Source organism: Telopea speciosissima, chromosome 11, assembly GCF_018873765.1.
Source record: "Telopea speciosissima isolate NSW1024214 ecotype Mountain lineage chromosome 11, Tspe_v1, whole genome shotgun sequence".
Classification (NCBI taxonomy): domain Eukaryota; kingdom Viridiplantae; phylum Streptophyta; class Magnoliopsida; order Proteales; family Proteaceae; genus Telopea; species Telopea speciosissima.
Genome location: NC_057926.1, coordinates 45067857 through 45092151, shown reverse-complemented (window position 1 = coordinate 45092151; position 24295 = coordinate 45067857). Strand labels below are relative to the sequence as shown.

The 24295-nt window shown below is 37.9% G+C and overlaps 1 protein-coding gene and 1 pseudogene across 1 annotated transcript; one reads left to right on the top strand and one right to left on the bottom strand.

Annotated features, from left to right (window-relative positions):
• Nucleotides 1–1714: 1714 nt before the first annotated feature.
• On the bottom strand, nt 1715–2328 carry LOC122645522. The gene is made up of 2 exons (XM_043838833.1): nt 2048–2328; nt 1715–1978 (listed from the first exon to the last, which is right to left on the bottom strand). Exons 1-2 carry the CDS (start codon nt 2324–2326, stop codon nt 1751–1753), a joined length of 507 nt encoding a protein of 168 aa, XP_043694768.1. The 5' UTR covers nt 2327–2328; the 3' UTR covers nt 1715–1750.
• Nucleotides 2329–21941: 19613 nt separating this feature from the next.
• LOC122645523 lies at nt 21942–22868 on the top strand (annotated as a pseudogene).
• Nucleotides 22869–24295: the final 1427 nt, after the last annotated feature.

Here is a 24295-nt window from a genome sequence, read left to right as displayed (position 1 = left end):
ACATCAAATAGTATTAAAAAATTCACTTATTCAACAACTTATATTTACTTTGTTGAAGAAAGTAGGGAGAAGGGGGAGGGAAGTGAAGAACCAATTTTGAGAGAGGAAGAAGTGGAGAGTGAGATCGAGGGAGAGGGGAGAGAGCACCTTGAATGGGATTTTTGCTTGGGTCTTGAGTACTCTCCATTGGGGCTTTGAGTGATCATTTATGAGGTTTTGAGAGTGAGTTTTGTTGAGGTCTTTTGGGTGTTGAAAAACTCAGCTGTGAATAGAAAAAGAGAATATTTGTTAGGGCCGAAAGAGAAAGATTCTTGAGGTGGTAATCTTGTGCTTCTTCACCGTGGAGCTGTGTTTTGAAGAGCTCAAGCTCGGAAGGAGCTATCTTCTTGAGAGGTTCCTTGACTTATTTACTTTACCACAAGTACTTTTCTCAAAAAAAAAAAAAAAAAAAAAAAAAAAAAAAAAGAAGAAGAAGGATCCTCCAACGGTGACCGTTTGATTGGAATCTTCTTGAAGGCTCCAAAAAGAAAAGAAAACGAAGTGCGATTTAAGCATAACTAGATAGAGTGCTAGGGACATGTTTATCATACTGATTTTCTTTAGTAAACCCATATGGGCCCAGGCTTTTGTCTGGGGAGGGGTCTCGTTAATCACCATCAAGATTTTCTCTTCAGAGGGGCAGCTTGAATGGAGATCTAGCTCTGTTTGAGGTACTAGTATTATTTTTCTCATTTTCTTTTATTCAAGAAAACCTAAAAGAAAGTCGTTTAAGGTGACATGACCATGTTCAATGGAGGCCTACGGATGATCCAATTCGAAGGAGTGACTTGATTCAGATTGAATGTACTAAAAAATACTAAGGGCAGGCCTAAATGGTCCTATGAGAAATGGCGAGGAAAGAAATGAGAAAAAAGAACTACTGTTTCTTTCTTTTCTTTTGGCCATTTAAAAGAAAATAAAAGGGGAGGGAGATATGAGAAAATGGGAAACCAGGTTGACAAGAGCTTAACTCACAACCTAAGCGATCTTTTTTATTTATTTTTTTTGTTAACCTTGTAATTCATCTACCATAACTCGGAACCCTTCACCCACAGGCATATATGAACCAGACCTTAAAACAACCAGTTAGACTTTTTACATTTTGAAAGATGTATGGGGTGTGCTGACAGATGCAAGTGAACTTCCTACTCATGATGCTCGGGAAGCAGAACTTTTTGGGCTCCCTAAAGGATGGAAATGCGCTCAAGAAGCAAAAATTCCAATCAATCAAGTGTGGTTTTGCAATAGAGATCTTTGTGAATATTTTTCCTCTACAAACTACACTAAAATACCATGAAACCTTCTCGAACCTTTATTAGAATTAGCGGAAGTTACTTCCAACTTCACTAGTATCCCTTTCACTTTGTTTGATTATCAGCACTATATCAAATCTAACCTTATGTAATGTTGTTCAGTTTCTTTAATACTATTTCTTTTTCCCATAAAAAAAAAACCTCGGAACCAACCAATTAAGCAGGGTTTCTTATGTATCATGTCATATGGAACCTAATTAACCATGTTTTCATGTACAAGTCACAAATCATGAACCATAATTTGGAACCTTTCTTATAAAATGCAAACCATGAACCCTAATTTGGAATCGAACCAAGCCAGATTCTCTTTTGGATAATCATCTTGAAATATTCAAACCAATACAAGTACAAGAAGAAAACAGATTAGAAATAGGAAAAAATATTGACATATGTAGAAATCAAACCCTATTATACTTGTCACAGACAGCTTTCTTTATCAGCTCAAGGGTCTCATCAGACAAACCAAGCCCTTCCAGAAAGATCTCGAACTCTCTCTCCTCAAGCAAACCCCATTTCTCTTTCTTCTCCATCACCTTCATACCCTCAAACTTTTCCATGTCCTCCTTTGTCATCACTTCCATATGATAACTGCCCAACCCCATAAACCCTAATTTCAAACCCGACCCCAACCCTGCCCCAATCTCTGGATTCTGCGACAGAGGCTTCTTCTGATCACCACTTAGGGTTTCCACAACCAAAGGCATCTCAACCCCATTTAGGGTTAATGGCCTCTCATCATTTCCTGCTACTACAGCTTCATGAGGGTTTTCTTCAATACCCCAAACCTTATGGGCTATCTCAAACAGGATCTGATCATGAGAATTTACCACCGAAGCCCTTGAATCTTTCACTTTTGTGTACCATTCCAGGAAATACTGGAGCTTACTTAATATTTGCTCTCTGCTATATCGAACAGAGAGGTTTTCTTCCACCACTTCGAAGAGACTTCTCCCGGTTCCTTCTACTGGAAACATTTTAGAGATGTGAATGGCAGATTTCAGAACTTTTATCTCGTCTTCCTCCGACCAGCGATACGATCTAGCTTTCCGGCATTGTCGCGGCCATGTGGCCAATAGATCTCTTGAAGGCTTACTTCTCCTTGGGCCTCTGGTGGGTGGCATTGTTAAAACTGAGAAACCAGAGGGAAGAGGTGGCTCTTATTTATAGAGATAGAGAGAAGAAAAGTCCATATGAGCGGGAATTTTTACTGCTAACTAGGGTTGTGTAGGAACTTTCCAGTTACCTGGCTTACACCCAAAGAAATGGAATAATTCACTTTTTTGTTTGTTCACATATACTCTCATTTTAGTATACTTTAAAATACCCTTTTAAATTTCATTTCTTTAACTACAAATCTGAGTAACAGGAAAGTTTTTATGCAATTTTTTTTTTCTCTCTTACCAATTATTAGAGAGAAAGAGGGGGGATGTATAGGGATTTCAGGTTAATCAAACGGTTTAGAAGGGACTTGATGGGCCCACAGCTAAAATTGGGAAAAAAAAAAAAAGGGGGATTATTTTCATATGTAGAAATAAATGGAAGATTGTGTTCATACATTGACATGACGAGTTGGAAATGGAATAATTGGTTTTGGCAATTGTAGGATTTTGCGTTTTTTTTTTAAATTTATTTGGGTAGAAGTAGGATTTTGTGTTTAAGTAAGGTAAAAATGGTTTTATTGCCTTTTGAGTTGTGACACGTTAAGCATTTATTTCTTTTTTGTTTCTTTCCAATATATGGCTAGAATCAATTATTTTTGTTTAATTGACAGAGAGCTCGGCGTTATCAATTTTACTTTAATCTCAGTACGTACTGTTGGATAATGTTTTAGGAGATTTTTCTCTATCAATGAGATGAGGAGTCATTTTCTTTGACTGTCGTCTACACTGAAGCTTTGGTCAAAGTGAAGCATTCTGTAGACACCTCATTTTGTAACTCCCAACAGCAGGTTAGGTAATAATGATCTTTGAAACAGACAATAGCTTAAAATGAGTTTTTAAATAAATCATGAAAATATATTTTTAATGTGTAGTTTAGATTTTTCTTTTGATAAAAAACAAGACTTAGACTTGGTCCAAGGCTAAACTTGGGCCAAACCCAAACCAAGTCATTAGAATTAAATTAGCTCTGGCCAACATGCAATAGGCATATCTGCCAACACTGTTGACTAGCTGGCCGGCTAGGCATTGACGTCGGTGATCTTTCATTGTGCGTTGATAGATTTCCTTCTGGTGTCTGTTTCTGGGCAGTTATAGAAACTTGGACTCTTGAGTCTGTAGCTTCCAATGTAGACAAGTCTTATTTGATTGGTGACCAATGATTTGCCAAAACTCATCCAAGAACCTCTAAGGAGCATTGTGAAACCAATTGAGTTCTAATCCACTTCAAACCAAGAATTGGTAGCATGAAGGATTCTAGCCCGCCGCAAAGCTTTCACTCTCTTCTTAAGTTTTGTTCCCAGCTAGGTAGACTCATCATTTGCTTTGTGTTTCATTCAAATTGATTTTGTGTGTTTGGAGAAATCCTTTGATCATTGTGAGTACTTTGCTGTTGTCCTCGCTAGGGCAGCGGCTGTGCCAAGATTTTATGGGTTTTTTACATGGTTAGTATGTTTCATCATATCTTATCCTTAAATTTTCTTTTAGAATTTTCTGATGATTTTTATTTTTCTAATTTTCTTAACTAAATTTTCTTGAGCCTTTTAGTCTTGTATAGATGATGTTGTTGGGTTTTAAGTGTTTAATATCATTCATATGTTCCTTCATCATCCTAATTTTTTTCCCTAGATTTTATTTCACCTTTTTTTTGCATTATTTTGCGCATGCATGCATTATAGAAAATTAGGGTTTCCCTTTGCATAAAAGTTTTTTAATGGGAAAAAGATCTGCACATTGTCCATGTGCAAATTCTTTTGCTTTCCCTCTCACAAATAGTGAGGTCCCCTACACAGGTATTTCATCTATTTTAAAAATGAGGGCTCCACATGGATGATACCATTTTTTTAGAGTAGTACTTGGTGGTTTTGATATTTTTTAACCTTCTCCCCTTTTAAATATAGTTTTATAATTTTCTAACCACCTTTTGTGGTTTTCTCATTGTTAATCATATCATGAACTCTTTTTTTTTTTTTTTCCTGGTAGAATCATATCATGAACTCGTGATTGGTTAAGTCATCCTTGTAGTATTTTTTCTCATATTTCTCATAATAGGCTAAGTTTTTGCACGTAAAAATATTTACCACAACCTTTATCTATGGATCTTCATCTCTTCCAGTTCCCTGCTCAGCCTAGTTCCCCAGTTTCTCAAACAAGGGGGTTGGCATGACCACCTTACCCCTGTCCGAACACTCTGCTCAGGTGCAGTCTGTTGGGAAAAAAAAAAAAAATCAAATCGAGAAGAAACTTGTAGTCTGTTTTGAACGCGTACTCGCTATCTCAGAGGAGATATTTGCCCCCACACGACAAAAATCACCTTCAGGACTCAACAAAACAATAAAAATGAAACACATTATGTCTTTGAGAGACACTGATTGCAAGAGAGAAAGAGATATTTCGTTTGAACATAGAAGTGAAACACCTCTTCTGAATAGACATATCTGTTCATTTTGTATTTAAACCATTAGATCGATTGCCATCCAATCCAACGGTCCAGATTAAAACAGAGATAAAGCTATTCACAACAGTCATATCATATCAAACGTGACCGTAGGATCTTCTAATCCGACGGATTTGATCACGTAAAAAATCAACGTACTAGACATATCAAACGTGATTGTAGGATCTTCTAAGTGCATGCGTACACCTCTACAGCCCACTGCCCACGCCGCGCGTGCACGTGCGCATGCATGCTATAGCCGTCCTCACATATACACCGTAGAATATCTCTCTTTTTCGATTTAACTCAAGAGATAAAAAAGATAATATAATAAATATTATTTATAACTCTTGTAATTTTTCGATGTGGGACTAAAACTCTTTACTCAAATAATATAATATTTATTTAATCTTTCATCTTATTACAATCTATCTAACAGAATCCACCACCCCCTATTAGAGGAACTAGGAACTGAGCGGGGGAGGAATTGGAGGAGAATGGAGATAATTTTTCCCTTTTTATCTACACTGCTGGAACAATAAAAGGGGCAATTCAGTCCAATGAAATTTAGATTACAATATTCACATAAGTCAATCAGCCTTGTGGAAAATAAAAGGGGCAATTTCAGTCCAATCAGATATGTCAATCAGCCATTACCTTTTAAAAAAAAAAACAAATTAACATTTTGATTCAGTGGGACCCACATGAGAGGATCTGAGGTTTTGACAACTCTTTATAATCCCAACGTGAGAAAAGGACAGGCTGTAAGATCAGATAACAAATCGGACGGTTATCAAATCTCCTTCACCGGATCCTGTGGCTCGAATTTTTCGGGAAATCTCTATTTCGCCGCGTTTACGGTGTAACGATGGCTAACGTCCGTTTCCGTCTTCCCCTTGTGCCGACAATGAAAGCAGAAACCGCAGATGGGAAAATGATCGCACGGTGTTGACACCGTCACATCATGCCATGTCATCATGGTCTGATGCGAAACCAGTCAAAGACCGAGACTTTCAATTTCCTCGCAAATCATTTTTGAAAAAATAGATGATATTTGGTTAAAGTCCAGTTGTCATCCTGGCCTCATGCCATGTCATCCTGGCCTCATATATATAAGTCAAAAGTCCAGCCGTCATAGATTCGGATGTTCTATCTCCATTTTACAATTTGTCGGTACAATAACTATATGTAAACGGTTTTTGTATTTGGGGCGGGTCATGGAATCAAAACCTCTATCCATTTACACTTGTTGAAGCTTACACGACTAGATCACTAGAGCCAGAGATATATAATTGAAGTAAAAAAGAATGTTGTCTGGTCCTGTGGTCCTTGTGCATAGACATAGGAGTCTATAAAGTAAAATAAAAAATTTCATTCATATTGATGCTTCTGTGCACACTCCCGTTAGGGACATGTGACTAGACGTAGATTTTCTTGTCCATAATAGACTCCTTGAATTGTCTCTAAGTTAAAGAAATCGAATTGATTAGGCTGATTGAAATTTGAGTCACCTAAGTTTCTCCTAATTTATCATAAGCATAAGAGATTAATTGAAGTTGGACTTTAATTAAGTTTGATGTATTTAGGGGTGTTAGTTTGGTCTTGTTTGACCTTCCCTAGACCTTGCTAAATGCGGGAGCCTTGTGCATTAGATACGACCTTTTTTTTTATAGTTTGATCTTGTTGGCCCGAGCTTGCCTTGGCTAATCCTAAGCCAGAAAAGGTTCTAGGCTAAGATTCCCTAGTCTTGATGGTGGGTTAGGGTTGGGAATTTCTGGCCCTGAGTCAGGGTTGGATAAAGCCAGGTTTAAGGCCTTGGGCTGAGTCTGGCCCGGCCCGGCACGATCCTTCTTCTTCTTCTTCTTCTTCCTGGCTTCGCTCAACCCCCACATCTCCCATCCCCCTCCTCATGATCAATGCCAATCAGGGTCAGCCCCGCCGGACCCTAAGGGTAGGTCAATGTTGAAATTTTCAGGCCTTGAGTAAGGGTCAAGCCGGGTCTGGGGCCCAACTAAGAGGACTCAAGGTTGGATAGGGATTTTAAAAAGCCCGAACCAACCCAATCCTATTGCAACCCTAGATGTATTGTTCGATTTTGAAACTATGTTTGATAGCTTTGAATATCAAAATATGTGCTTCAACTCATTTGACATACATACGTTTTGTCTTCATTTTCATTTTTGCCGAATTCAGCTTCATTGAAAAGAAGGATAAATCTAGTGGAATGGGTTTATATTTTGAAGTATGGACACTTAACTCATATTCTCATATGATCCAAACCACTGAACAGTTACCCGGCAAGTTAAGATTAAACAGTGGCTGTTATTTTTTTGTTTTAAAATTGTAAGAAATATTTTTTGGGTAATTTACACATACCACCCTTGAGGTTTGACGAAAGTATGATTTTATCCCCCAGTTTTGAAAAATTCTGCATACCCCCCTGAGGTTTGTAAATGGTAACAAATAAACCCATTCCATCAGTTCATGACTAAAAGTATTAAAAACATGAAGTGAAATGACAAAATTGCCCTTGCAAAGAAAAAAAAAACCTGCAACTCATCTTCCCCAAATCGATTGGGAAGATGAGTTGCAGGCATCTTGTAGGGAACACCATGGAAGCAGATGAAGAAAAAAAATTCAAACAATACAAACACCATCTGTGCAAAATTAGTAAAAGCTTAGTCTGTACAACAATATCTTTAACGAACACAGTGTTAGGAGAAAGAAGCAGAGGAGGAAAAGAAGGGGGGAGAGAAACGATTGGGATAAACATTGGCAGCAGATACTATCACAAGTCAGTACAACGCTCCATTCTACCTAAAACGATAGAGCACACCTTGGTTCTGAGATATTAGTTGAAGCTATATAGCAATCCTACAGAACAACACAAACACCAGAGAATCAGCAATATCATTCATTAACCAAGCAAAACGGTGCAGATATGTAGAAGAAATTTGCAAAAAAAACAGAGCTTATGACATTTATACAGAAAGAAAGAAACCCATCTCTCTTGATTCCTCCTACGTCTTCAACCCCTTTCCCTGCTTGCTGCTGTACATGAAGTCTTGTACTAGATCAGTTCACATACAAGGCAGATTCATATAATACAAACAAGAATCGAGCAGATGAAGAAAAAAAATTCAATCAGCGATACATATCCTCAAGCAAAGAGCAGAGACATAATTAAATTTTTTCAAGAACGAAAATGGAATTTCAGAGAGTTGAAAGAATAAACAGAAAAAGGAGAAAAGGAGAAATAAAAACCCTCACTAGGCATCTCCTTCCGGGACAGGGCAGATATGGCAGTGGGACAAAGAATCGAGCGACCCAACACCGAGATATTGGAAATGATCCCAACAAAGTAGAAAAGCATGACCAGTCCAAGAACCCAAGGCATTAAGATAAATCCAATCACGAAAGTAACAGAACCATAGAGCATCAAAGCGAGCGAAATCCCAAAAAGCAAAGAAGCGAACACGGCCGGTGATACCTCCGAGGTCGATGCTCATCTTAAGAGCGGGACGGGTGGTGCCATGGCCTAAGGGGTGGAGAAAGGGATTGAAAGAGGAGGAGAGCGAAGGATGTTGAGAATGAGAGCGTAGAGCCCGTAAAAAACCCTAGATTGCTGATCTTCGTTTCTCCTCATCTTTGGAAGAAGAAAAAATAGACGATAAACTATGCCAACCCTAACCCGAAAGGCCTAATAAACCTAAACAATCATCATCGAAGACGACGAATCTGTTCCTTATATTCGGTGTTCTTTCGACAACTCATCTCGGCTTCCGGTCATCTCAAGTTTGTAGTTTCTATAGGTCATATTATTGTGACGATGCATTTAGGTGATTAAATCGTACTGGATCTGTGATCCTTTGCGGTTCTAGTTATTTACCTGCAACTCATCTTGTGATCCTTTGCGGTTCTGCTTATTTATCTGCAACTCATCTTCCCAATCGATTTGGGGAAGATGAGTTGCTGATTTCTTTTTCCTTTGCAAGGGCAATTTTGTCATTTCACCTCATATTTTTAACATTGTTAGTCATGAACTAACGGAATGGGTTTATTTGTTACCGTTTGCAAACCTCATGGGGGGTACGTAGAATTTTCCAAAACTAGGGGTAAAATCATACTTTCGTCAAACCTCAGGGGTGATATGTATAAATTACCCATATTTTTTTTTTTTATTATATCCTTTATGGGAAAATCTTGTTGTAACTAATGTCGTTGAAAGTCTAACTTAACCATTTTTTTTCGATGACGATAAATCCAATAATTTTACATAAATATTACATTAAAAACTTTCAACTTTTTGAAAATATTTTTGCCTTATATTAAATAGTATAGTAAAATAATTTTGAGAATAAGACAAGCGACACTTAAAAAAGAATGTTACAACTTCATAGTTCACCACTTTGGTAACAACAAGTTGCACCTTTTACATATTATTGTAATGAAAGGTGTCAACTTGTCCGGATTCAATTATTCGGTTCGATTCTGATTTGGTTTATATTTTGGCAAGGTGCAAATCAAAACCAAACAATCATTTTTTCATTTGGTCCGATTTTACCAATTTCTATTCAATTTTCGTCGTCTAGTTCACATCCATTTTACATGTGATTTGTAATGCCAGTTTTGAAAAATGGCTTGCAATTATGATTTGTAATGTGTTTAATTTTGGTTCACATTCGATTTTTACATGCAGTTTGTGGTGTCGGTTTTGAAAAATGGTTGCAATTTTGAATTGTAATGTGTTTAATTCATATTCACATTCGGTTTCACCTTTGTACCCTTAATTCGATTCCTTATACACCTAATTTGACAGTATGAGCAAATAAGTTTAGAATAACTAAAACTTACGATCATCTCAATATATAGTGTAGATTCTCTTATTAAACATTCTAACATCATAAACAACCACATTAGAAATATAGTCCCTTTGAAACACATAATTAACATTTGCTTGAACATAAGGAAGACAGACACAATTGTAAACTTAAGTTTATTTGATTCAGTTTTATCGGTTTCTATTCGGTACGATTTTACCACTTCCCAAGGCTGAACCGGGAAGAGAACCTATAAAATAAAAATTGAGTCATTTCTCTATGATCTAGTTCGATTTGATCATAAATGGTCGGTTCTAATTCTTATATTCGCTTATAGTTCCATTTTGACATCGTTAACTATAATGTATGTCCAACCCACATAGAATCCAAGGTAAGGTTTTTACTTTTATTTTAATTTTAATTTATTTCATTTAGGTAACATAATTTAGTTCACTTCAAAAAGAAAATGAAAGAGATTGTATTTGAAAAAATTTAGTCTAGATTTCGGAGAAATTTCCACCTATAGTTCTTGAATTGGATGATGCATAGTTTGGAAATCTATATTTCATACCTAATTGTGTAAAATATACATAAATATGGCTTTTCCATGGAACATGTACGTACTAGCAAATTTTGGCTGCATTTGATTTGTATTCTCAATTTACAAATTAAGAACCCTACACCAATCAAATTGATCTAATTCTTTAAACACTAGTACAACTACATGGAGAACTCGTATATGGGATAGCATTTTCTCTATGAATAAAGGGGCGCAACAATGGGGTGTGACATTAGTATTATACGATATAAGAGCATGGAATTTAAGAAATTCCATGAGAGGATGAGATGAAAAGGAAGAGAAGGCATGTACCACTTACCTTTTTGAGGGCCTGGCCCCAAATAGTACAGCATTTGTGGAGGGCAATGTCCATCAAGATGCTGCCAGGATACCACTTTGCTTTTAGGTCGCCAGTCACCTCCAAGGAAGACGACGATGGCCTACACTGCTTTGCTGAAGACATGGCAAATGGCCAAACAAGAAAAAAATGAGAGAAGAGCAAAGAAGAGAGATTAAGAAGAGAGAGGGCAGAGCTCTAAGTGGAAAAACCAAACAAAGGAGGAGAGGGAAGTGAGAAATGAGGAGCCCCTCCCCCCCTTTTTATGGAAAGTTCACGTTGGCGGCGCCGCGGAGCCTTGGGTGTGAGCTTGGCGGTGCAAGGCCAGCTCATACTTTAGCAAAAGGCTCGCTTATGTAAGATTGTAAATAGGTATTGTGGCTCTTATTCAGACTCTTGTAATCTCCTCTGTTTTTAATGCATTTTTTTTTTCATAAAAAAAAAAACCTCTACACCAAGGTTGTGGTGTTTACTCTTCTCCTAGCACAATGGTATAGACAAAGGTGCTAGTATACCCTGCTCATATGGCTAAGGGAACCTTTTTCCCTAAACTTTATTATATGATAGCCATTCTCCAAGTCTCCAATTGAGGGAATGGTGAGTTAAAAAAAAAGGGGCGTTGTTCTCTGTGCCGCAGTGCAGGCTGCGCCCATGCACATAGGGGTGGGCGCAATGACCACCCTGCCCCCTGAGTGGCAGGTCCAGGTGCCTGGGCGCAACATGCGCTGCGGCACAGAGAACATTCTCCCAAAAAAATTGACCCCCTAAAAGGTAACTACTACAAAGCTCCTATTTCTACTCCATCTCAAATTCAGTAGTTGTACGATATAACATTGGATCCAATTGTTTTAACATTCGAGGAGGGATCTTTGGGATATACTTTTCTCTTTGCCCTCCAATTGTTTTGACATTCAATGAGGGATTTTTGGGATATACTTTGGATGTCATTGTTTAAACAGACTTTGTGGATTCCAATTTGAATCAGATGATTCCTCCAATTATGATCATATATCTTAAAATCATGGGGGTGGAAGAAATCTATTACACTCTCATAGACATGCAATATGAATGCAAAGTGTCCATGAAACTTGTGCTTCTTCAATATGAATACAAAATGCAGGTAACTTTGCATTCATGTTTCATTTACAAACAACTTGTGCTTCTTGAATATGAATACAAAATGACCTCCTATGCTAATGAAATATGAATGCAAAATGTCCAAATAAGTTTGATGAAGCTTGGAATTACTCTCTTGGAATTGTTTTCTTTGGGAGACAAATTGCATATGTTGTTTTCTTAAATTTTACTTTTTGAATGTTTTTCTTTTATTATGTTTATTGAATTTCCCCCCCCCCCCCCATTTTCCTTCCAATACGATTTGTTTACTGTGGAGGATGACCCTCTAATTGGACCACCGAGCCCACGTTCTAGTGTGGAAAGCTGACCTGACAGCAAATCAGATTCATCGGTTGATCAGGATGTTGCTCAGCAAGTATTAGACTTGTTCATTTAGAATTTAATTTTTTTACTTTTAATGGTTAAGGATAATTTTTAATTGTGATTTGTTCTAGAAGGAGAGATTAATGTGGAACCAGACAATGTTGAGGAGAACCAACAAGATGATTATGCAAATGCCATTTAAGTCCACATTGTTAGCTTAATCATCTTGTTGGTTCTCCTCAACATTGTCTGGTTCCACATTAATCTCTCCTTCTAGAACAAATCACAATTAAAAATTATCATTAACCATTAAAATTAAAAAATTAAATTCTAAATGAACAAGTCTAATAACTTGTTTAGCAACATCCTGATCAACCGATGAATCTGATTCGCTGTTAGGGCAGCTTCCCACACTAGAATATGGGCTTGGTGGTCCAATTGGAGGGTCATCCTCCATAGTAAACAAATCCTATTGGAAGGAAAATGGAAAAATAAGTCAATAGATGTAATAAAAGAAAAACATTTAAAAAATAAAATTTAAGACAACAACATATAATGCAGTTTTGTTTCCCAAAAAAACAACTCTAAGAGAGTAGTTCCGAAAGAAAAGAATGCATCTATTGATAGTGAGGTTTATATATGATTATATAAAGGGTAAATGGAATGACTTCCATGTCTACGAAAGTGAGGTTTGGATGATTTGGTCAGTCTCAGTTTGATCTACCCCACAAACTGAGGAAGGTGAGCTTCTTGAATTGAACCGATCCGTGTTTCTCATTGGTGTATATTGGTTTGTTAATTGAAAATTCTTTTGGTTTCTCTGATTTTTAGTCTGGAAAGTGGAAACTGAAACATTAGAATTTTGAAATTATGGCAGAATTGGGTGCGATTGGGTTGGGTTGCAACAGGGGGTGGCGTGGGGGTTGGGGAAGTAACAGAGGGAGAGGAAGATGGGGAGGACGCGCGGGCGTGGTAGTGGGTTGGGTTGTAGCAGGGGTTAGGGGCAGGTGGGATTGAATTGGGTTGTTGCAGGGGGTGCGGACCGGTAGGGTTGCAGCAGGAAGAAAAAAGAAGCAGAGGGGACGGTAACGTTGGTAATCGGCCCGGCCCCATTAGGTTTTTATATTAAAAAAGGGAAAAGTTATTTGCAAGGGTAAAATTATAAATAGAAAAAATTTGTGTAAATTGGATATTTTAGTAATCCAATTTTGATATCTCAAACACAATATGTGAAACGTTAGATACCTAAATTATAATTTGTCAAAATTTTAAGTACCTTTGATGCCATTTACCATTACATAAAAAAAATTTCATCACAAAAGCATAGTGAAAAAGATAAAAAGGTAAATAGTGCATTATTCTTAAGGGTGAAATAGAGCCGGGTTTTTTAAAACCCTAGCCCAGCCTTGAGTCCCCTTAGCTCAATCCAAGCCCAACCCGGCCTTAAGTTGGGCTGAGATATCTCAGCCCAGACCCAACTCTGTCGAGCTCAACCCAGCCCAGCCCGACCTTGATTGAACATGATTGGGTCGGGCTGGACCTGGTTGGTCCTGATTGACCCTGATTTATGCTAGGGCCTAGTTGGCCTTGACTTGCCCAGCTTTTTTTTGCCATTTATGTCATCCTATATGCATTAAAAAAAATGGACATGTGATTGGGGTTTTGGTTTGTTTCATACTCAGTTGATTGTGATACTTTTCTTTGAATTAAAAAACTTAGTCCAATCTTAAAATTGTAAATATTTTCGTTCAATAGATAATTAGCATTTGTTTGGTAAACCAATACATAATTAGATACTAAACAAAAATTGCAAGATGCAAACCATAATTTTCAACACAGGGCTGGGCCGGGCTAAGCTTAACCCGAGGCTTCAACCCTAGCCCAGCCCAATCCTGACCCAGGGCTTATAAATTTCAACCCTAACCCACCCTCAAGGTTGAAAAATCTAGCCATGTTCGGGCTTAGGGCAAGCTCGGGGTAACAGGGCCAAATTTAGACCCCTAATTATTCCCAAAAGAAACCGAATAAGTTTAGTTAACTAAACATGCAAAAACAAAAACAATGTTCTTGTAATTATGTTCTTGTATTATTATAGTTATTGTTTAGTTACTATTTTTAAATTTAAATTAAACCGAAAACCACAGGTATCAATCAAACAAATCACTTGTGATGATTGCCCTCTAATTTGTGTCACGTTTATTAAATTGTAAGTTATCAGCTCTTTTCTCACTTCAGAACCTACATATATTTTAAAGGGATAGTTACTAACATTTACGGGTAAAATATAGAAAATTATTGCCCCAGTACTTATGCACACAATACTGCCCATGTGTTCACAGTGGGCCCCACCATGCACACATGGGCGGTGCTGCGCCGCACGATGCGCATAACACCCCAGTAGTATTGGGGGCAATAAAAGTCCGTAAAATACACGATCTCCCTAAAAAACACCTAATATTTCTCATGCCCCCTCAGGTTTTGATAATTACACATGTACCCCTAAAAATTTCACGTATCATCTCTACTTTTCAGTTTAAGGCCATTTAAGTCCACATGCGTTAAATACTAACGGATTTAAAAATGAAGAATGTAATGTGCAATTATACCCTTGCTAGGGCATAATTACCACAATACTTTTATGAGTAGTTATATCATTGTCTTCCATATTGTGCAAAGGAAAAATAGTAAAAGATCAAAATACCCTCATCTTCCTCAAATTATTATCCTCTTCCACCCACCATTGCCGCAGCCACCATTAACACCATCACCGCCGTGCAGCCCATCCCACACCATCCTCTTCCCCGTGCGATCTTCACCATACAAAACCGTGAGGTTTGGAAAATTTTGTTTATGTTTTTACTTTGGTCGATTATTTGAGGTTAAGAGCTCTGAATTACGGTCGTTTGAATCGTGTTCATGACGCAGATAATCCTTCACGGTTTTGAATTTCAGGCGGACGAGATGGAGTTCTGATTAGGGTTTCCATCTGATTATGCCTAAATTCTGTAACTCATTTCCCTGAATTGAAAGAAATGCCTAGGCTCTAAGATGTTTCGAGGAGAGGCGTTTGGTTGCATGTTCCATCCGGATGGGGGAGATCCTGAAACCGCGGATTGTTGACAGGGGTTTGGAACAGGATTTGCAAATATGATAAAACAGATACTTGGTAGGCTACCTCGAAAGCCCTCTTCGAGATCGTTTTAATGACGGAGGTGTTGCAAGCGCTGCACCTCCATTTATAAATTCATCTCAGGAGGGAGAGATACCTACTCGCGTAAGAACAACGGGAGAGAAAGAGAAGAAGGATTGTGAAGAGAGATAGAAATGACCGGGATTGCAGAAGAGACATAGTTCAGAGGAAGGAAACAGAGAGAGTGAGTGCTCAAGAAAAAGATTGAGATGGCATTAAAATAAACAAAAGTTTTTGAAAAGACATAAGTCTTTTCACCTGTAGTTGGATAATTTTAGAGTTTGATTGTGTAAGATTATAAAAGAAGAAGATGATTTTAGGGTTGGGTAAAAATGTCTTTTCAAATTATAGGTGGTTAGAAGAAATGGTAGTTCGGCCAATATATATATATTTTTTAATGTTTAACGCCTGAAATTGACGGCGTGGACTTAAATGGCCTTAGGTTGAAAAATAAGGATGTTACGTAGAATTTTCAGGGGGTGCATTCAGGGGTACTTGTATTTTACCCTTTCTTTTTTCTCCACCATTCCCAAGATTTAAAAAATTGGTGATTTGGATCGAGAATTGTTCGGGACCCATCCCAATTTCTGCTGTTCCAGATCAGAAGCCAAAATTCCCTTGTTGATGCGTTTTCAAGCCAAATGATCGATCCTAAGGTTCTTAGGACTGATTTTTATGGGTTCAGTATATTTTTTTGTGGGGTTTTTTACATGGTTAGTATGTTTCATCACATCTTATCCTTAAATTTTTTTTTTTCAGAATTTTCTGAAGACTTTTATTCTTCTAATTTTCTTAACTAAATTTTCTCGAGCCTTTTAGTCTTGTACTGATGATGTGGTTGGGTTTAAGTGTTTAGTATCATTCATATAATCCTTCATCATCCTAATTTTTTTCCTTAGATTTTACTTCATTTTTTTACATTATTTTGCGCATGCATGCAGTACAGAACATTAGGGTTTCCCTTTGCATAAAAGTTTTTTAATCGGAAAAAAGATCTCCACATTGTCCATGTGCAAATTCTTTTGCTTTTCCTCTCACAAATAGTGAGGTCCCCTACACATGTATTTCATCTATTTTAAAAATGAGGGCTCCACTTGGATGATACCTTTTTTTTAGAGAGGTACTTGGTGGTTTTGATATTTTCTAACCCTCTCCCTTTTTTAATATAGTTTTGTAATTTTCTAACCACCTTTTGTGGTTTTCTCATTATTAATCATATCATGAACTCTCTTTTTTTTTTTTTTTTTTTTTTTTTTTGGTGGTAGAATCATATCATGAACTCGTGATTGGTTAGGTCATCCTTGTAGTATTTTTTTTCTCATATTTCTCATAATAGGCTAAGTTTTTACACGTAAAAATATATACCACAACCTTTATCTATGGATCTTTATCTCTTTCAGTTCCCTGCGCAGCCTAGTTCCCCAGTTCCTCAAACAAGGGGGTTGGCATGACCACCCTACTCCTGCCCGAACACTACTCAGGTGCAGTCTGTTGGAAAAAAAAAATCAAATTGAGAAGTAACTTGTAGTCTGCTTTGAATGTATACTCGCTATCTCAAAGGAGATATTTGCCCCCACACGACAAAAATCACCTTCAGGACTCAACAAAACAATAAAAATGAAACACATGATTTCTTTGAGAGACACTGATTGCAAGAGAGAGAGAGAGCTATTTCGTTTGAACACAGAAGTGAAGCACTTCTTCTGAACAGACATATCTATTTATTTTGTATTTAAACCATTAGATCGATTCCCATCCGATCTAACGATCCAGATTAAAACAGAGATGAAGCTGTTCAAAACAGTCATATCATATCAAACGTGACTGTAGGATCTTCTCATTGGACGGATCTAATCATGTCAAAAAGTAACGTATTAGACATATCAAACGTGACTATAGGATCTTTTAACTGCGTGCGTACGTCTCTACAGCCCACTGCCCATGCCGCGCATGCATGCTATAGCCATCCTTGCATATACACCGTAGAATGTCTCCATTTTTCAGTTTAACTCAAGATAAAAAAAGATAATATAATAAATACTATTTATAACTCCTGTAATTTTTTGATGTAGGGCTAAAACACTTTACTCAAATAATATAATATTTATTTAATCTCTCACTTATTATAACAGTCCACCACCCCTATTAGAGGAACTAAGAAAAGTGGGGCAGGGAATTGGAGGAGAATGGAGATACTTTTCCCTTTTATCTACACGGGTGGAACAATAAAAGGGGGCAATTCAGTCCAATGAAATTTAGATTACAATATTTACATAAGTCAATCAGCCTTGTGGAAAATAAAAGGGACAATTTCAGTCCAATCAGATATGTCAATCAGCCATTTTAAAAAAAAACAAATTAACATTTTGATTCAGTGGGACCCACATGAGAGGATCTGAGGTTTTGGGAACTCGTTATAATCCCAACGTGAGAAAAGGACAGGCTGTAAGATCAGATAACAAATCGGACGGTTATCAAATCTCCTTCACCGGATCCTGTGGCTCAATTTTTTCGGGAAATCTCTATTTCCCCGCGGTTACGGTATCTTAGGTAAACGATGGCTAACGTCCGTTTCCGTCTTCCCCTTGTGCCGACAATGAAAGCAGAAACCGCAGATGGGAAAACGATCGCACGGTGTTGACACCGTCACATCATGCCATGTCATCCTGGTCTGATTCGATGACAGTCAAAGACCGAGACTTTGAATTTCCTGGCAAATCATTTTTGAAAAAAAAAATGATATTTTTTCAAGGGCAATATAAGTCAAAAGTCCAGTTGTCATAGATTCGGATCTTCTATCTCCATTTTACAATTTGTCGGTACAATAATTATATGTAAACGGTTTTTGTATTTGGGTGGGGTCGTGGAATCAAAACCTCTACCCATTTGAAGCTTACACGACTTAGATCACTTGAGCCAGAGATATACAATTGAAGTGAAAAAAGAATGTTGTCTGGGCCTGTGGTACTTGCGCTCAAACATAAGAATCCATGAAGTAAAATAAAAAATTCCATCAATATTGATGCTCATGTGCACACTCTTGTTGGGGATATATGACTAGACGTAGATTTCCTTGCCCATAATAGACTCCTTGAATTGTCTCTAAGTTAAAGAAATCAAATTGGTTAGGCTAGTTGAAGTTTGAGTCACCTAAGTGTCTACTAATTTATCATAAGCATAGGAGATTAATTGAAGTTGGAGTTTAATTCAGTTTGATGTATTTAGGGGTGTTAGTTTGGTCTTTTTTGACCTTCTTCAGACCTTGTTGAACGCAAGAGTCTTGTGCACTAGGTACGGCTTTTTTTATATTTTTAGTTTGGTTTTGTTGGCCCGAGCTTGCCTTGGTTAATCCTAAGCCAAAAAAGGGTCTGGGCTAAGATACCCTAGTCTTGATGGTGGGTTAGGGCTGGGAATTTCTGGTCCTGAGTCAGGGTTGGACAGAGCCAGGTTTAAGGCCTTGGGCTGAGCCTGGCCGGCCTTCTTCTTCTTCTTCTTCCTGGCTTGGCCCGCCAACCCCTACATCTCCTATCCCCCTCCTCATGATCAATGCCAATTAGGGTCAACCCTGCCCGACCCTAAGGGCAGGTCAGGGTTGAAATTTTTAGGCTTTGAGTTAGGGTCAAACCGGGCTTGGGTCCAACTAAGAGGACTCAAGGTTGGACAGAGATTTTAAAATGCCCAACCCAACCCAATCCTATTGCAACCCTAGATGTATTGTTTGATTTTGAAACTATGTTTGATAGCTTTGAATATCAAAATATGTGTTTCAACTCATTTGACCTACATACATTTTGTATTCATTTTCATTTTTTCCGAATTCAGCTTCATTGAAAAGAAGGATAAATCTAGCGGAATGGGTTCATATTTTGAAGTATGGACACTTAATTCATAGTTACCCGGTAAACTAAGATTAAACATTGGCTGCTATTTTTTTATAAGTTTTAAAATTGTAAGAAATATTTTTTTTCTTTATTATATCCTTTATGGGAAAATCTTGTTGTAACTAAGGTCATTGAAAGTCTAACTTTTTTTACCCTTTTAGTATAATACATTTTTTTTCCCATGACAATAAATCCAATAATTTCACATAAATATTACATTAAAAACTTTCAACTTTTTGAAAACATTTTTACCTTATATTAGATACTATAGTAAAATAATTTTGAGAATAAGACAAGCGAAAATTAAAAAAGAATGTTACAACTTCTTAGTTCACCACTTTGGTAACAACAAGTTGCACCCTTTACATACTGTTGTAATGAAGGGTGTCAACTTGTCCGGCTCCAATTATTTGGTCCGAGTCTGATTTGGTTTATATTTTGGCAAGGTGCAAATCAAAACCAAACAATCATTTTGCATTTGATCCGATTTTAACAGTTTCTATTCGGTTTTCGTCGTCCGATTCACATCCATTTTACATGTGATTTGTAATGCCAGTTTTGAAAAATGGCTTGCAATTCTGATTTGCAATGTGTTTAATTTTGGTCATCATGTGTGAATCCTTCTCTCTTGCATCCTTTCTATGTTGGTGGATATCCCTTCAACAAGAAACAATGGTCATCAGAGGAGGTCTTTATGCATGTTGAGCGATCATTTCAGGAATATGGTGAAGCCAAAATTAGCAAAGGCCACATGTGAATACTTTTACATCTTCATCCACATCTCATGCAACTCCTTGGAAATCTCCGCTAGTCAGTCTTCTAAAGTTAAATTGTGATGCAACCCTACCAAAAGGAGGTTCTCATGGGGGTATTGGATATATTTTTCAGGATAGATTTGATGCCCAAGTTGCAGCGGTTTCAAAGCATGTTTTGTTTAACTTGGCGGTAGTGGTTGAAGCTCTATCAATCTGTGGCGGTCTTCTCCATGCCAAATCTATGGATTGAGACCATATCCTAGTTGAATCAGACAATTTAGAGGTTAAACCCTCAATTACTAATCAAGGGAAAGTTGTGGTTCATCTCACCATTGCACCAATTATCCATGATATAATTTGTATTGCAGCCACATTTCATTCGGTTTTGTTCTCTTGTATTTCCAGGACTAGCAATGGAATTGTTGATAGCTTGACTAGGAAGGCCTTATCGATTTCGTGTAAGTTAGAATAGCCTAAGGGTGCAAGTTTGGCTCTGACGACCTGAGCCCACCCTAACCTGCCCTAAGCCCGAACAGGGTCTGGGTAAGGTACCTTGACCCTGAGGACAGATCAGGGTTGGAAATTTCTGGCCTTGAATCAAGGCTAGGTTGGGCCAAGATTGAGGCTGAGCCCTATCCAGCCCAGCCCGACCTTGTGTTCTTCTTCCTGTTTTGTTTCTTTCTTCTTTCTTCTTCTTGTTCTGTTTCTTTCTTTTTTCTTCTTCTTGTTCTTCTCCCCAACGTGACCCAAACCCTACATCTTCCTTCCCCTCCCCATGGTCAAGGCCAATTAAGGTTAGTCCAACTTGACCTGACCTTAAGGGCTGGTCATGGTTGGATTTTTTTGGCTTTGAGTCAGGGTTGGGTCGGTCTTGGGCTCAACAAATGGGAGTTAGGGTTGGGTTGGGGTTTTAAAAAGCCCGGCCCAACCCGACCGTGTTGTAACCCTAGAATGACTGCATTTCAGTCTTTGGCTTCATGAACTTGTTGTTGAGGAGGCCTTAAGTTTCCTCACGATCTTTCCTAGAAAGAATTCTCTTTCACCCCTCCGAAAAAAAATATTTTTATCAAATTATATAATACATATGGAGGAGAAAGAATGTTACCTGAACGCGAGCGATGTGCTACCCCTGCATCCAGACATAGGGCCATAGGGGTTGACGAAATGACCATTGCTCCCCCATGAAAAAGTGGAATTTCTCGAGGATGCGAACGTCATTCACCCATCCATGTGTCCAGGCGCAAGGGCAGCATACTGTATCGTTCTCTTTCCCTAAATATGGTGAAAGTGATGACAAACACTTAACACACTTTCATTAACCTCATTCAAGGACCTTCTAAACTAAATACCTTCCAGGTCGGATCCAGACCCGAGTCCGGGTTAAATTTATTGTAGAAGATGCTTCATTAGTTCTTCTCCGTTTAGTAGCCGCCAAACCAACCCCCCACCCAATTTCTGACAGACAAAAAAAGGTTTGAAAAAAACAGAGGATATCAGAGTAAAAAAAAACGATATCTTCGATCTTCTGTGAATCGTCAGACATCTCGAAATTCGATTTTTCAGGAAAAAAAAGAAGATATATATTCTCTATACAATCCTGAGAAAATCTTCAGCAATCACGGCCGTTCCCTTCACGTCAGTCAATCGTTGTCTGTGCCCATCGGCCCTTCCCCTTCCCCTGTCCATTCCCTTCATTCACGTGTTCTCTCTCTCTCTCTCTCTCCCCAAGAAGTCAAGAACCCAGAAATCATACACCTAAAGTTTCTTTCTTTCAGCCTGGACCGAAATATCTGTTTACCAAATCAGACCAAAATCTTCTCTTATCGTTTCTCGAGCTCCTCTGCTATCAGATTCGATTCCAAAGTTTTCCTAAAACAGAAGAAGTGCAGATTCTACAGAGGCTAATCGAGTGAGTCATGCATTCAAAGCTTGTCCTTTTAAGGCGACCCAAGATGTAAATGAGGACTAATTGTGTTCTTCTTCTGAAGGCTTCAAGGGTTCAAAGTATTCTTCCTTTCTGTAGAATGTCTGCTTCAACATCTGGGGAGAAACTCCATGTACTTGCCGTGGATGATAGTGTTGTTGATAGGAAGTTGGTTGAGAAGTTATTTAGAAGCTCTTCTTTCAGAGGTAACTCTGTTATGTCTCTCTCTCTCTCTTTCTTTGTGGGTTTCTGAAATAAAGAAAGAGAAGCCATGGAAGCACATCTGATGCTCTGTTTTTTCTGGGTTTTTGTTTTGGGTTCAGTGACAACTGCAGAGAGTGGGAAAAGAGCATTGGAGTTACTGGGTTTGGGCAAAGAAAGTTCACATTATCAGGTCAGGTTCTAAAGGATTTACCTTTTCGGTTCTTCAATTTCTTTTGGTTTAAAGATGTGATCTTGGAGCTGATTTTGATGCAAAAATGTTCAAATGAGAATTGCAGGAGCCGAAGGTTAATATGATAATCACTGACTACTGCATGCCAGGGATGACAGGATTTGATCTTCTCAAGATTGTAAAGGTCAAAAGAAGAGATGAATTGCCTTTATCCTTACCAGATTTGGCTTTTCTTTGCTTGTGTTTTTAGATTATTAATGGTGGGTTTTTTGGGTTTGGTTGCAGGAATCATCAAATCTGAAGGGAATTCCAGTCGTTATCATGTCTTCTGAGAATGTCCCAACCAGAATTAACAGGTTAAGATTGACTTATAGGCTGAGCTGTTCTTGTGAAATAAAGAGAAAAACAGAACAGGGATAAAAGTACAAAAATGCCCTTCATTTTGTAAATTATTATTTATTTGTTTGGTTAAAAAATTTGTTGAGCAGATGCTTAGAGGAAGGAGCAGAGGAGTTCTTGCAGAAACCCCTTAGGTAATCTGATGTGTCACGTTTGCATAACCACATGATGCGGATGAATCAGGTTAGCTGATATTGGAGATATTTGAATTTTGAAGCCGAAGCAGTGATTCCCTCTCCTCCTCCCCCCTCTTGTTTTGGGGTATTTTGTAGAATTTGTTCTCAGACTTTTTGCTATGTTATATAAATAAAGAATACAGTTTTTTCTCACCTTCTTTTAGGTTAAAATTTAAAGGATTCTACCCGATTGGGTAGCCCCTGCACCAACGCAGGACCAATGAGAGTGCGCATAGAGGCATTGGTTTGGATGAGATTTTTTATTGCATTAGGGGCTGAACAGTCTTTATACATGCTTGTGTTTGGATATAGTAACCACGTGATCGGTTACCGTTTAATTTTTCCTTCTTTTTTTAATAAAAAAATAGAAAGAGAAATTCACTAAAGCAACGAAAAGAGAAAGTTAGAGATTACAAAACCTGAAATATAATCAGTCCTAGCTAAGGGTGTCAATCGGTGCGGTTCCGGTTATTCGATTTGGTTGCGGTGTGGTTTACATTTTGACAAGGTGAAATAAAAAACCGAATCAGATAGGAATCAACTAAAATCAGAATCATTTTACATATGGTCCGATTTTACCGGTTTCTATTCGATTTTCGTTATCCAATTCACAATCAGTTTTCATGCGGTTTATAGTGCCGGTTTTAGGAAACAGTAATGAAGACAAGCTTAGCTTTTCAAACCCTATATATTCCCGTGTTTTCCCATTCTCTCTCTCGGTCTTCCACTCTTTCCCACTCATCCTATTTCTCATGCCTATGTGATAATAAAAAAAATCATCTTCATCTTCATCCATCATTCTTTTCTTTTCGTGTTCCTTGGTTTCCCCTTCTCCACTTTCACATGATAAACAAACTATGTCTTTCATTCACAGGTAGGGTGTTTGTTATAGCAAACACCAACAAAAAACACGAAAAGAAATAAGAACAGAGCAAGAGGACACAGAGATATAACGTGGTTCACACACCAGTATGGTGTGCTACATCCAAGGGTGAAGGCGAAGATGATTCACTATGCAAATCGAAAAAAAATTACAATGGAGATCTCTCAAGAGCACCCAAAACGGCGCTGCTGCTCTCTCCCAAAAACCCTAAAACGAAAAACTCCAAATCTTACTCATCTTTACAATAAAGCGGGTAAAGAACATAAATACTCCTCCATCGGCCCAAGCCCTCCGCTACCATCATAGATCTAAGAAAAAGTTCCATTCGGGTCGCCACCAAAAATGTCGGAGCGGGTCATTCTTCGAAAACGGGTCCAAGAATTCGAGACATACATAACAGCTTTGTTAATCTATTTTAACACGACCAACCATTTTCAATCCGTACTTAACACATAAATTATATATAGGTAGTCCCAAGACATTTTAATTACTTATTTTATGTTTAAAGTATGATGCAAAATTTTTTGCTTGTTAAATTAATCATTATTTTATTAATTAACCCAACTAATGCATGGACTAGTATTCGATTGA